Here is a 13,901-nt window from a genome sequence, read left to right on the forward strand (position 1 = left end):
AGTGGGTGGCCTATCCCTTCTCCAGGGGAATCTCCCCGACCTAGGGATTGAACCAGGGTCTCGTGCATTGCAGGTGGATGCTTTACCAGCTGAGCTACCTGGTGATTTCTGGGCTCCAGATTTCCCACAAATCACCCCGCTGACACACTCCTGTCTTTATTCCCCACATTCTGGGGAACTGGCATCAAACAGCAGCATAGGCAGAATCTGCCTTACTGCATTCCTCTCTCTTCTGGAGATGTGCCCGGGTGTTCAGGGCTGACACTGATTTAGTGCTGAGATGTTTCAAGCACGGGTTCGGCGTGGTGATGGATGTAACTCTCTGTCATGGTCCCCGGTCGGGTGTCCCGCCTTCTCTCAGAATTGATGGGAGGCTCACCCGAGGTCCAGTGGATCCAAGAAAGAGGAAGCCAGGTCTTGACCCGAAAGACTCTCCCCTCGCACTACAGTTCCTTAACCTGAAACGCTTAAGCAGTTAGCACGAAACGGAGTAACGGGGAATGTTTGCTCCGTTTTCAAATCCCAGGGTGTAGTGGCGCTTTTTCTTCAGGCATCGTGTCGGAAATGGCAGAGAGGACTTTGGTGCGGGGTCCTCCCTACGGTGCTGAGAAGCGGGAGTTTCTCGCTCTTGAAGGGTCTGCCCACAATCAGGGCGGCACTGCGTCCTGCAGCCAGGCGTCCCGGGCAACGGCCGGGCCCTGAGCGCGTGTCTGTCGCTTTGCAGGATGGCGCTCATCCTCATGGTCTTCGTGAACTATGGAGGCGGGAAGTACTGGTACTTCAAGCACTCGAGCTGGAACGGTGAGCCCCTGCCCGGGGTCGCCTGGCTGACTCGGGCCCCTCCAGCGCCCCCCAGAGGCCCCAGAGATGCGTCCCCACGGACGGCACCTTAGACCATTGCCTCAGCCTTCAGTTTCCTTCTCCCTTTTGTGCACCCTGGCTCCACAATGCTTCCTTGTCATCCCAGAGGTCTGCAGAGGTTGGTGCCAGGATGTGGCCTCTGCAGAGGGTGTTAGAACGTGGGTATAAGGTCCTCATCCTATTCTAGGTGCGCCTTATGCCACAGCCTCGTGGGCGCTCCGCCCTGAGACACATGGTCCTCTTGGGGACGCCGTGGATCTGGGGGTCTGAGTGATGCTGCCTCGTGGCTGTGAATCTGGCTGGGAGGAGGTGGGTTTAGGATGAGTTTTGAGTAGCACTCCCTGAGATCGTAGACCGTCCGCATACTTCTGTCCAGGCTGGAAGTATGGAAGCGCCCCCGGCCAGCCCCCAGCCCGAGAGTCAGGGAGCCCGGTGCTGCTTGGAGGGGTTTTCCTGGGGACGTGCCCGGGCAGTGAGAGATGGATGCCGTCCCGGGTCGGGGAGCGCCGCCGCTCCGGGCCCTTCCTCACTTTCACGCTTGTGTCCTTCTGCAGGGCTGACGGTGGCCGACCTTGTGTTCCCATGGTGAGTTGTAGACCCACCGCCCGCTCTTCGTGGCCCAGCCGCCAGCTTTGGTTTCCCGCTGATGCTGGACCTTCCTGACCCTGGCCCTGAGTTCCGGCGGCGGGCCTGTGCTGCCCCCGGCCTCCGTGTGATGAATTCCTCCCGAAAGCTGGGTTCCCGCACAGTTCTAACACCTGGCGTAGTGCTGTCTTAGACACGTGCGCATAAAAGATGGGTGACTTCAGAGGGAACGTTTCGTTAGTGTGCATATGATGTGGGAGATGCTAGAATCTTGTGGAAAGTCATAAATTCTGAATATTCCACTGATCCTGAAAATACATGTGAAAATCTTATTTCCTAAAAGGTACACAGTATATCGGTAGCAGGGATTTCTGATAAAGTCTGCTAATGTGTATAACAGTTAACGATAGTAGTGCATTAAACTCTAAAATCATAGTGGAGTAAGCCTGGCTGTCTCCGGCTGTTCCCTTGGTTGAAGGACCCTGACTTCCCGTACAGCGCGGGTTTTGTGTCTGCCGATACTTTGAACGACTTCCCTCCATCATTTGGAGGTGTTCGTAGAACCGGCCGTGGGTTCCTCTCTTTGGTCCTCGGTGTTTCCTTGCTGATATGAACTTAGGTTTCTCTGGGCTGGTGAAGAGTTCCTTTATGTTAATTTTTTAAAATTGAAGTGTAGTTGATGTTCAACATGATATAAGTCTGTGCCGTATATGTGTATACTATATGTATATATACGTGTGTATAGTACATGTACATATGTATATACATCTATATACTATAGGGATTCACAATTTAAAAATAGAGGCATGATAAAACACTGGTCACATTCCTTATGTTGCACAGAATATCCTTGGAGCTTATTTTATACATAATCATTTGTTTTTGGTGACCGAATGGGGGGATTGTCCATTGTTCCAAAGCGTTTGCTCCTAAGTCAGCATGAGAAGGGGTACAAACCTTTCAGCCCGACACTGGGATTCTTCCTCCACCTCTAAGCTGATGTGGTTTCGAGAAATCATGTGTTGCATCTCTTACATCTTAGGTTATAAAATACTAATGATGTAGAGATGAAAAAGTTGGAAGTGGCCACCTAGTAAGAGCTGTTGTTTTTTCAGGTTTGTGTTTATTATGGGAACTTCGATTTTTCTGTCGATGACTTCCATTCTGCAGCGGGGATGTTCAAAATTCAGACTACTGGGGAAGATCGCATGGAGGAGTTTTCTGTTAATCTGTATAGGAATTTTCGTTGTGAATCCCAATTATTGCCTTGGTCCACGTAAGTATTTTTCCCCTGTTAAAATATATTCAGGTTGAAATAGGGAAAAGATGTGTTATACTTTGAAAGAAACGCAGTTCCTCCGCCTCAAGTTTTGGCTGCAAAAAAGAACAGTTACTCAAAAAGTATATCTAATGCTTGCATGACGTTGGGCGTTGTTATTTGTTTGTTTATTTGGCTGCACCACATGGCATGCAGGGTCTTAGTTCCTCAACCGGGGATGGAACTCGCGCCCCCCTGCAGTGAAAGCACAGAGTCTTAACCACTGGATGGCCAGGGAAGTCCCTATTATTATTATCTTGGAATTTTAGGCCTGAAAGGTGCCTCCAAGTCCAGGCAAACCCTTCTGTACAAAGGAAGGCCTTGGGGTGGGGAGAGCGAGGTGCTGTGTCCGAGTGTAGGGAGGGGCAGGGTCGGGCCAGACCAGCCGCTGGTCCCCGTTGCCGCCCTCCTGCCGCTTCGGTGTCACCCGCTCTCACGGTGAGGCTGCCCTTCCAGGGCTCCCCCTGCGTGTGGCTGCGCCTCGCTGCGAGGAGGCAGTGACGCCTCTGCCGTGTTGGAGAGGCGTGAGAGGGGCAGGACGGCGGGAGAAAGGGTGTGAGCCCCGTGCTGGGGCAGCGCTGGAGCAGAGGCCGCGGGCTGCAGAGGGCTCACTCTCGCTCGCGGAAGGGGACACACTCACCCGGCAGCCGGCAGGGGAACCCTTGGCAGGAGGCGCCGAGGCTTTGGGCGATGGGAGGAGGTGGAGCCCCGAAGGACGTGGGCTCAGTGGGCTCAGCGGGGCTCTGCAGGGCACACACCTGTGGGGCAGGGAGAGCCCGGCCCGTGCCAGGGCTGCAGGCCCCCCCAGGCTGGCAGTTGGATCCTCAGCCCTGACGGGAGAAGGTCGGGAGGGGGCCTCCCTGTGTCCCCACGCCGAGCGGGACCCTCAGCTGCTCTGCACCCAGCCTCCCTGCTTGGTGCAAGCGGAGCCCCTGACCACCTGGGCTCCCATCTCCATAAGCTGAAAAAACAGACTTCTTTGGGCGCGGGAGAGGTCTGTCTGCCCCGCGGGAGAAGGTGGTGGTGTGTGGGGTCAGCGAGCGGTGCTGGCTGACGCCCCTGCCCGGTGCCCCGCAGTGTCCTGGGAGAAGGCGCGCATCCCCGGCGTGCTCCAGCGCCTGGGGGCCACCTACTTCGTGGTCGCCGTGTTGGAGCTGCTCTTTGCCAAGCCCGTGCCTGAGACCTGCGCCTCGGTGAGCAACCCTGTCTTTATAAAGAAGGAAGGGTCCCTGTATAAGTGCCAGAACCTTCTTTAGTTCTCAGCACCTTACCAAAGAGAACGAGACTCTAACTCTATTGCAAAGCATATATTTTCTCTTCAAGTAGTTATTTTTATTTAGTCTTTATATCCCTCTTTTTTTTTAATTGAGATCAAGAACACACACCATGAGCGCTACCCTCTTAATAAATGTTCAGTTTCCATTAATCAGTGCACTTTGACGGCGTTGCACAGCAGCACCATTATCTGCTGCACCAGCCCAGCCTCTCGGGGCATCGCTGCCAGCGTTTCAGTCTCCTCGTGGAAACCTCATAGAACGTTCTCTGTCCACACAGAGGCTGCAGAGGTTCGACCTGGAAGGTGCCAGGTCTGCCCTGGGCTTCTTCCTGTTTCTTTGTAAGGCGGATGTGTCTCGCCTCCTGCAGTATTACTTTCTGTCTTCTTATACATTGCCGAGTTCAGTTTACTCAGATGACAGCTATTTTTTTTGTCCCCCCTGGTGGAGGCAAAGCTGTAGGTGGAAATGTTTAAATCTTTCCATGTGGCTCCTGCTTCCCAGTAAGCGTATTAGCTGTATAAGCTGTATTTGTTCCCGCTCCTTCCTATGTAACTAGCAAACGCATCCCTGAATCCGGGCTCTCTGGGTTCTTCCTGTAAGGCTTCCTCGGTGTGTGTTGCTGGAGTGCGTTTACCTGGCACTCCTTTACCCCACTCCCCCCAGCGGCCCCCTGCCCACGCCCCGTGCCCTCTGCTGCAGGGTCCTGAAGGCACAGTGGGGCTGCCGTGCTCACCCGGATGTGACCTTGGTAGCCGTGGGGGACTTGAGGGTCTGCGAGGCTCATCCCGGCCCCCGTGGTAGAGCCAGGAGCTGTGGGTACACCAGGAGCAGGTGGGCTGTACCCCTTGTTCCTTCAACCAGCAGAGCTCCCAAAGCTGAAATTTCATTTTCCTTTTTAAAATTCAGTTGTATTTCTTTTTAAAATAATAACTTTATTGAGATATAGTTCACATCCCATAAAACTCACACCCTCGAGGTGTAAAATTGAGGGACATTTGGTATAGTCACAGAGTTGTGCAGTCATCACCACTGCCTGATTCTGGAATAGTTTCATCATTACCCCTGGAAAACACCCTGTCTCACTCCCAGCCACTCCCCAACCCTAGGTCCCCCGGCCCTAGACAACCCCTAATCTGCTGTCTGTCTGTTGATCTGCCTGTTCTGGACATGTCATAGACATGGAATTACATGTCATAGACATGGAATCTCACAGTACGTGGCTTCTCATGTCCGGCTTCTTTCATTTAGAATATTTTTTGAGGTTTATCCATGTTATGCCATGAGTACTTGACTCCTTTTTACTCCTGAATAACATTCAGTTTTCTGAATGTAACATATTTTGTATTCGTTCATCAGTTGATGGACAGTTGACCTGTTTTCAGTTTTTGGCTGCTATGAATAATGATTCCGTGTCCATTCGTGTACATGTTTCTGTATGAACATCTCTTTTTAAATCGCTTGGATACAAGAGTAGAATTTTCCACTGATAACTTCTCCACTAACATTTTACTGTGACATGTCATATGCTGTGCTTAGTCACTCAGTCGTGTCCGGCTCTTTGCAACCCCATGGCCTGTATCCTGCCAGGCTCCTCTGTCCATGGGATTCTCCAGGCAAAAATACTTGAGTGGGTTGCTGTGCCCTGCTCCAGGGGCTCTTTCCCACCCAGGAATCGAACCTGGATGTCTTGCATCGCAGGCAGATTCTTTGCCAGCTGAGCTACCAAGGAAGCCCATGTCACAGAGGTGGCGTATCTGCGTTTGGAATAAACACACATCTGTTCTGTGTTACCACCATCAAGGCCACGAGGAGCCTCCCAGGAGCGTCCTGAATACATGTGCAGCTGCACCTTATTTCCCATTCTGCCTGAGTTCACACGTGTTCTTTATGTGCGGCCCCTCCCCCCAGGAGAGAAGCTGCTTTTCTCTGCTGGACATCACGGCCAGTTGGCCCCAGTGGCTCTTCGTGCTGATACTGGAAGGCGTCTGGCTGGCCTTGACCTTCTTCTTACCGGTTCCCGGGTGCCCCACGTGAGGAGCCCTGCGGGGAACCAACCCCGTTTGCACGGCTGTTTCTGCCAAGTCGGAGCCTCTGGGTTCCAGCTGTCAGCCTGCCCATGTCGGGACCTCCTTCCTCTCTGTCCTCCTTGAAGACTCCCTGGTGTCGGGGCAGGGGAGGAGGGGGTGGAATGCGTGTCCAGAGGCCCGTCTCTGGCAGGTCTCCCAGGGTCAGCGGGAGTGCGGATGGACTTTGGGCCGCCGCCTCTGTCTCACCCCTGGGGCGGCCAGGGAGTCAGGGGCTTTGCAGGGGGTGTGCACAGCACTCAGGGCGGGCGGGAGTTGGCGGCGCTTCGGGGGTGTGGTGGGCATGCACATGGCCCGTGCGCAGCCCTCCCCCATGCCTGGCGGGTGAAGCCCGTGTTCTCGCCTCCTCAGCGGTTACCTGGGGCCCGGTGGCATCGGAGACGGGGGCAGGTACCGGAACTGCACGGGCGGCGCCGCGGGCTACGTGGACCGTCTGCTCCTGGGTGACCAGCATCTCTACCAGCACCCTTCCTCCGCTGTGAGTGGGCGCCGCCTGGACAGGATGGAGCCTGAGGGGCGGAAAGGGGGCGGCCAGCCCCCAGCTGCAACCGAGGAGTAGACTAGGGCGGAGCCAAGCTGTGTCTGAAGTTGGCTGACCTAAGAGACCTCACTGTGTTGGCCGTGGGCGGTGTGTTTCTTTGGCTTTTAAAGGGGGGCTCCCCGGCACCAGGTGTGCGCGAGGTGCTTTCCCGTGGGTCTCAGGTCCAGGGTAGGGTGGGCGGTTCCAACAGGGGAGGCCTGGAGGAGCTGGAGGAAGTGTGGGGCTGGAGGAAGCAGGACCGGGCAGGGGGACTGTCACACGCAGACCCCGCTGGTGTCCTGGGGGCCGGGACAGCCCCTCAGAGGTGTTCTCAGTGGGGTGTGCGGGACCAGGCCCTTGACATCCCTGGTGGGGTGTGGGTGGCCCAGCAAGGGGGTGACTCTCCAGAGCTGGCTCCCTTCAGGGACAAACCCAGGAGCAGCTGAGAGCTTTCCACCATTACTACTTCGGGATGCTCTCCTCCCCAGAGGGGTGGGACGAGCTGGGGCGGGAGAGCTGGGTGATGCCCCCAGCATCCATGACAATAACTGGCTCCAAATTTCTGCCTTTTCTACAATAACCATTTCTTTTATAATGAAATAGTACAAATGTATTTTTAAATGTTATTTGCCTTGAAAGAGGAAAGGAAGAAGTCAAAGTCACAATAGGCTTGATCCCAAAGGATAAACCTGAAAAGTAAAAGATACCATACTGTTTGAAGCTGGCTAGGGATGTGTTGTGTCAGGGGCATGGGTCCCAGTATTATCTCCTGGACCACCTGAGGTCAAGGCGGCTGCCCTGCACCAGGGCTCACATCTGCGTTTCCTTCCACATAGCACACACTTTCTTGGCCAGAAGTTGGCCACAAGTTGGCAGTGAATTTCTGCAGCGAAACCAAACACATTGACTGCTGGGGTGTAATGAAGTTTGTATTTCGTCTGCGAGTTGTTTGTGTGTGTTTTCAGTCAGTTAGTGAGTCCTGCCTTCTCGTCCTGTTCAGGTGCTTTATCACACCGAGGTGGCGTATGACCCAGAGGGCATCTTGGGGACCATCAACTCCATCGTGATGGCGTTTTTGGGAGTTCAGGTATTTGTTCATTTCATGAGAATGCATGTTCCTGACAGTTTGTGACTATTGGTTCATCACTCAGCCACATGTCCGTTTGACTAAAAGAAGTCGTTGGAAGCACGATCTTCTGTGTAATTCAGGCCTAATAAATTCTGCTTCAGTTTGGCAGATCATCACAACTAGAGGGCGCTAAAAGTTAGCGCGCTCATATAATGAGGTGTCGTTCCGGTGGTCTCAGAAGTTGTTACTCACATGGCTCCTCTCGGCCGTGGGAACAGCAGCCCCAGGGTGAGAGGTGTCCCTGCTGGGCTGGACCGCGTCTGGAAGGTCACCTGTCAACCTTTCTTCCGTGTGCACGTCACACAGTTTCAGATTACGCATACTCTTTGCCCAAGCCAGTACCCGTGGCTCTCGGTTTCTCAGAGACAATTATGTTAAGATTCTGAGCAGCCCAGACTTTCCTTCCTGAAATTCTCCTGATTTGGTGTCGGAAACCATTATTTGAGAGGAGATGACTGGGAGGGGAAAGACCACGTACCCCTTCCTGGGGGACCTCTGTGATGCTTAAACTGTTCTGCGTGTGGCTGCAGAGTCCTCCAGATGTGGCGGAACTGGTTTTTTATTTCATTTAAATTTACACTTGAACAGTCACAGGTGGCCAGTGGCTCCCGGGTAGGACAGTGCGGGTCTGCAGCATTTACATTTTGGTGGTTCAGTAATTTCCTGGGTGGGGATGCTGCCTACTGTAGAGTTTACATTGCTGCTTTTATTAGTAAATGCATTTAATCCCCCCATATGCTCTCCAGGTAAATCTGTGCGTGCCCTAACTCTGGTAAGGAGTGCTGACCGCCACCCGTGCCTGGACCCTGCACACCCACTGGGCCGTCCGGAGAGTGTTTCTGTACCCCATGTGCTTCAATAGCATTTATATAAGTTAATAGCACCCAAATAAGTTAATTAACATAAGGCTCCAAGAACAGGACATTCATAAGTTTTAGCTCTTATAAATTATTAACACTTTCTTCAGTGTTTTCAGAAAATCCTAATTTGGGGGGTGGTTTATGCAAAGTGCAGATTTTTCTGTTTTTAAAGTGTTCCCTGCCTCTGGGTCCACACTGCCTCTGTCCCCCTTCTCTCCCCCTGACAGAGGGGGCCATCCAGCAGCCCAGCCTGAGCTGGTCTCTGGTTACGTGGCGGGGGGAGTGACTTTGCTTGGCTCCCATCGCCTGTGGGAGAAGGCTCGTGCCGCCTGCTCCCTCCTTCCCACCTCTGACCCCCTGGGCCTTTCTGAACCACCTGCAGCCCAGCAGGGCGGCCGTGTGCTTTCACCGTGCGACACGCTGCGTGCCTGCTGTTCTGCCTCGCGCTCGTGGCCTCAGCCCGGCAGCGCGTCCTCTGCGCGGCCCCCTCCCCAGTGGTCCCTGCGCCTCTGGCCCCCAGTAGCCAAGGGCAGGGGACCATTCATTCCCTGGTAACCGCAGTGCCTGCAGGCGAGTCTGTCCTGGAACACTGGGTGAATATGAAATAAGAATCCCCCCAGCTGGTTCTCTTGGACACCTGCATTTTCTTCCCTAGGCAGGGAAGATACTCCTGTATTACAAGGACCAGACCAGAGGCATCCTGATCAGATTTGCTGCCTGGGGTTGTCTTCTTGTAAGTCACCCCCTCCCTCACTGAAGTTCCTTCCCTTCACACATTCACGTTTCAAAGAAAGAAAACATTTAGCCCTGGGGTCACAGCCGTCGGGCCAGAACATTCTTCACTTCATCATCACGAGGCCTAAATGCTCAGGTTGGTTTTCTTAGAAGTCTCTTTAAGGAAGTCAGTGAACCCATGAGGTAACAGAGCGGAGGGGTGGATTCTGGGGGGGCCTTTGCCAGTAGGACCTGGCCCCCGATAGCAGGTCGGCAGGTGGCAGAAGAGAAGCCTAGCGTTCCTCTCCCCTCTGACCCTGCGGTTATGTTTCCTCCGAGGATTCACTCCAGCTGATCAGCTCGTTTACCTTCAACTCAGGGCAGTGCTGAGAAGGCGCTTTGTGGAGAGTGTTTTTAGCTCTGTATCTTGTTTGGTTATGTAATTATTAGTTTTGTTCTGGCTGTGCTGGGCTCTCATTGCTATGCTCAGGCGTTTCTCTAGGTGTGGCGGGTGGGGCTACTCTAGTTAGTCTAGTCTACTCTAGTCTCATCCCGGGGACTTCTCTCGTTGCAGAGCGCTGGCTGTAGGGTGTGTGGGCTCAGTCGTCGTGGTGCGCAGGCTTATTTGCTCCGCGGCATGTGGACTCTGCCCGGACCAGGGATCGAACCTATGTCCCCTGCATTGCAAGGCGGATTTGTAACCAGTGGACCACCAGGGGAGCCCATACTGATACCTTAAACATGTTTTTCTAGTTAAAAGAATAAAACGGAGGGCACACTTTCCAGCTTTCCCTAAGCGAGGAAGTCACTCCTGGTTTTCAGTTTGGAACCACCGTTGTTTCTGGAGATGAGGGAAAAAACTTTTAACATTTTTCTCTCCACCCCATCCCCACCTCCAGGGGCTTGTTTCTGTGGCTCTGACGAAAGCATCTGAAAATGAAGGCTTTATTCCAGTAAACAAAAACCTCTGGTAGGTGTGGAAGCCCTGCCGCCGTCACACCTGGGGGTGGGGCGGGCGTCCGCCGCGCTCTCCGGGGCCCTAAGACGCCCGCTGTCCCCCAGGTCCATCTCCTACGTCACCACGCTGAGCTCCTTGGCCTTCCTCATCCTGCTGGCCCTCTACCCCGTGGTGGATGTCAAGGGGCTGTGGACAGGAGCCCCGTTCTTCTACCCGGGTGAGCCCCCCCGCCCCAGGCTGCGCGGAGGAGGGCACCCAGAGGACCGGCTGGAGGCCGCGAGTGGCTGGTGCGGAGCGTGTCCCGGGGGCCCAGGCAGGCATCGCTGGCTCTGTTCCCAGGCAGCCCCCCATTTTACCGTTTCGTTTGTGGGGTCGTAAACGCACCCGGCTGGCCTCCTCAGGCAGGTCATTGGTTCCGGGCGCTTCACAAAAGGGGCTGTGCCTTCTCATGGAACAACCCCCCCCACACATGCACCCTGGAGATGACGCGTGAGTGATGCTAGGCGCTGCCTGGGGACGCTGGGGCCGGTTTAGACGCGCTTCTACCCAAGACGAGAGGCGGCAGACGATTTCAGTGACTCGTTTCAGCCCTGAGTCCAGTAACAGCTACTCTGTCTTGTCCTCGGGTTTTCTGGGTAGAGAAGGTAAGTTAATATTTCTGACTTTCAGGTTTAGTATTCCAGAGTCACACTTGACAACAGGAGTATTTTCTAACTTTCGGTTGTAATTTACACTCAAATCCTTAACATACCCATCCCTTATATCTTTGGGCCATAGCCGATAGCAGAAGTGGGTGCTTTTTCTCTTTTTCCACTGAACCAAAGTCAAACGTCCAGAGTTAGGCGGATGACCACTGTGTCTCCCCAGGGATGAACTCGATCCTGGTGTACGTGGGCCATGAGGTCTTCGCCAACTACTTCCCCTTCCAGTGGAAGCTGGGGGACCAGCAGTCACACAAGGAGCACCTCGTGCAGAACATGGTCGCCACCGCCCTGTGGGTGCTCATCGCCTTCGCCCTCTATAAGAAGAAGGTGTTCTGGAAAATCTGAGGCCCCAGCCGAGATGTGTTCCTGGCAGAATGGCTGGGCCCCGGGGATCACTGACAGGAGTCCTTGCTTATAAAACAGATGGGCTGTGTGTTTCCCAGTTAAGGGGGCGATGCGGACATGCTCAGGCTGGTTGACTGGGACACAGCTCGTCCGACTCGGCCTGTGTACACAGAGCTCAAACAGCTGAACCGTAATTGTCTTTTCTCTCCATCTGCTGTGTGCACAGCTGCCTCTGGAACTTCATTCTAAGGCTGTGTGGTTGAATTTTTCACAAGGGATGACCAGGCGCCTTTGCTTCTGTGCCGGATGAAGCTGCCTCATCCATGTTTCCCTGCAGCCTTGTCTTCCCACGCTTGTCCACAGAGACCAAGATGCCACCATCGCTGCCGTGTCTGACTGTGAAGCTCACTGGGTGTCACGTGTAGTAACATAGTCTACTATATTTTGGTTATGTAGTTTAATATTCCAAGGAAGTCCAAGTAATATCCTTTCAGATCCGTAAGGTATGGGTGGGTCCAAAAAAATGCCTTTCCCTCAGAAGCCAATGTCTGCATTTCCCCACTTGAAAAATAAGTGAAACTGTAGACGTGTGATTCCTGGCCATGCTCACCAACAGTTATCTACTTAGGCACCTCCCTGAGCTCATCACCTCTCCATCTGTCTGCCCACCTGCCTCTCACCCGTCCGTCTGTCTGTGTATCTGGAGGGGGAGGGTCCCCTGAGCCATCCTCTGTCTCTAGGAAGAGAGGAGCCCGCTCGCTCTGCCATCCTCACCAGGCAGGTCCACTCTAGCCCTGAGACCCAGTGGGGTGGGAGGCATCAGTGGCTTTCCTGAAATCCTTAGAAGAGATCATTTTGTTACCGAAAATGCTTCAAAATAAATGATGTTTAAAAAGCTCTCACTGGAGTGACTCCTTTCAGAATGACCCTCCACGGCAGAGGCAGCTTTCTTGCTTGGAATCACCAAACTAAAGCATCGTTTGTCGGGCGCGAAGGCGGAGAACACAGGGGACCAGCACTCCCGTGATGCAGGGTCCTGTGTCCAGGGCTTCTCTGTGGCAGAAAGGTCGCACTGCGGAGCCTCCTCGTGTGATGAAGTGGGCTCACCTCAGCCCGCCCCCTGGCGTCAGCTGTCGCCCCGTGGATGACGTGTTTTCCAGCTACCCTGTCTCTGCCCCAACTTACATCCCAACTTGTACCTGCCCGCCCGAGGATGCCTCCACCTGCATGACCGCCAGCATCCGGGCAACCCCCGCCCCCGTCTTCCGCAGAACTTTCCAGCTCGGGCTGCCGCAGCTCTGCACACAGCTGACCCTCCGTCTCCCGGCTTCACCCGCCTTCCCTCCTGTCTGCCCCTTTCCCGCGTTCAGTCGTCGCAGAGTCTTCTCAGGTCTGTCTCCGGCTCCCACCCGGAAGTCCTCATTCTCACGGTCACCGCCTGCTCCTCTTGCCCAGACCCTTGGAATCGTTTCTGAACTGGCCTCCCTCCCTGGGTCCCTCCTGTAAAGTCACTGTTCACTGCCCCAGGCCGTGCTGCACCTCACTGTTGGAGGCCCCGGCAGCATCGTGGAGTGGGCTGTGCTGGGAGGAGGTGGACAACTTGTCAGGAGGAAAACGCGAGCAGTGTAGGTGGGAAACTGCCATTATCAAGTGTCCCCCTCCGTGTAAAGCCAGGGCTGCCCCTCAGTCCTGTTTACCATATCTGTTCCCGCAGCATCAGAACCAGGTTCCTGTTACCCTTTGCGGTGTAGCCAACTGTCAGCCCCGGGTGGTGGAAATTCAGAAACTGAGGCACTTAGATGACCTGTTTGCAGAGTTGACTTACATTATTTTTTCACAAGGCCTGATCAGTTAGTTCATAGAGCTGTGATTGCTTTAATTTTCCAACAATAAAAGCCTTTTGGCGTTTGAGGGGTGGGGGGAATGGATTATACTTCATAAAGCAGTGTCGCGGTGCTTAGTTGCTCGGGCGTGTCTCACTCTTAGTGATCCTGTGGACTGTAGCCCACCAGGCTCCTCTGTCCGTGGGATTCTCCAGGCAAGAATACTGGAGTGGGTGGCCATGCCCTCCTCCAGGGGATCTTCCTGACCCAGGGATCGAAACCGTTTCCTGTGTCTCCTGCATTGGCAGGCAGATTGAGTCATGGGGGACGCTCTCAGATCAAATGCCCTCCTTGCAAGAACTTCCCCTGGAGCTGGAACAGCGCTGTGGGCAGGCAAAACCGTCCCTGGCTGAGCCCAGAGCACCTGCCTGGCTTCCTCCCAGCCCTTGGATGTGCCTCCTAGTTCCAGCGCCACTTCCCACCTCCTCAGGGAGCTGGGCCTCTGGCGTCTGACTGTGACTAGTGGTCCTGTTCTACTTTTTTCTTCTTCATTTTCTGTCGACATCTGAGCTGTCACACTCACCCCCTGCCTCTAGGGCACCTTCTCTCATCTCCTATTCTTATCCCAAAGTAATATTTTTTTCCTCTGTGTCCTCTAATATGTGACTGGGGTCAACCTCGCAGCGTGATCGCTTTCTGCCCTGCATGACAGTCATCTAGGCA

The 13,901-nt window shown here is 54.2% G+C and overlaps 1 protein-coding gene across 2 annotated transcripts in view; it reads left to right on the forward strand.

Moving 5' to 3' along the window:
* HGSNAT (heparan-alpha-glucosaminide N-acetyltransferase) overlaps positions 1-12,254 on the forward strand; it is a 33,746-nt gene extending 21,492 nt beyond the window's left edge. For both annotated transcript variants that reach the window (XM_070781514.1, XM_070781516.1), the window contains exons 8-18: positions 725-801; positions 1,416-1,446; positions 2,562-2,722; positions 3,842-3,957; positions 5,950-6,071; positions 6,477-6,603; positions 7,646-7,732; positions 9,290-9,367; positions 10,248-10,318; positions 10,411-10,523; positions 11,174-12,254. In XM_070781514.1, coding sequence (XP_070637615.1) covers positions 725-801; positions 1,416-1,446; positions 2,562-2,722; positions 3,842-3,957; positions 5,950-6,071; positions 6,477-6,603; positions 7,646-7,732; positions 9,290-9,367; positions 10,248-10,318; positions 10,411-10,523; positions 11,174-11,355 — 1,165 coding nt within the window. In that variant the 3' untranslated portion in view covers positions 11,356-12,254. The remainder of the gene's footprint in view (positions 1-724; positions 802-1,415; positions 1,447-2,561; positions 2,723-3,841; positions 3,958-5,949; positions 6,072-6,476; positions 6,604-7,645; positions 7,733-9,289; positions 9,368-10,247; positions 10,319-10,410; positions 10,524-11,173) is intronic.
* Positions 12,255-13,901: the final 1,647 nt, after the last annotated feature.

Source organism: Bos indicus, chromosome 27, assembly GCF_029378745.1.
Source record: "Bos indicus isolate NIAB-ARS_2022 breed Sahiwal x Tharparkar chromosome 27, NIAB-ARS_B.indTharparkar_mat_pri_1.0, whole genome shotgun sequence".
NCBI classification, from domain to species: Eukaryota; Metazoa; Chordata; class Mammalia; order Artiodactyla; family Bovidae; genus Bos; species Bos indicus.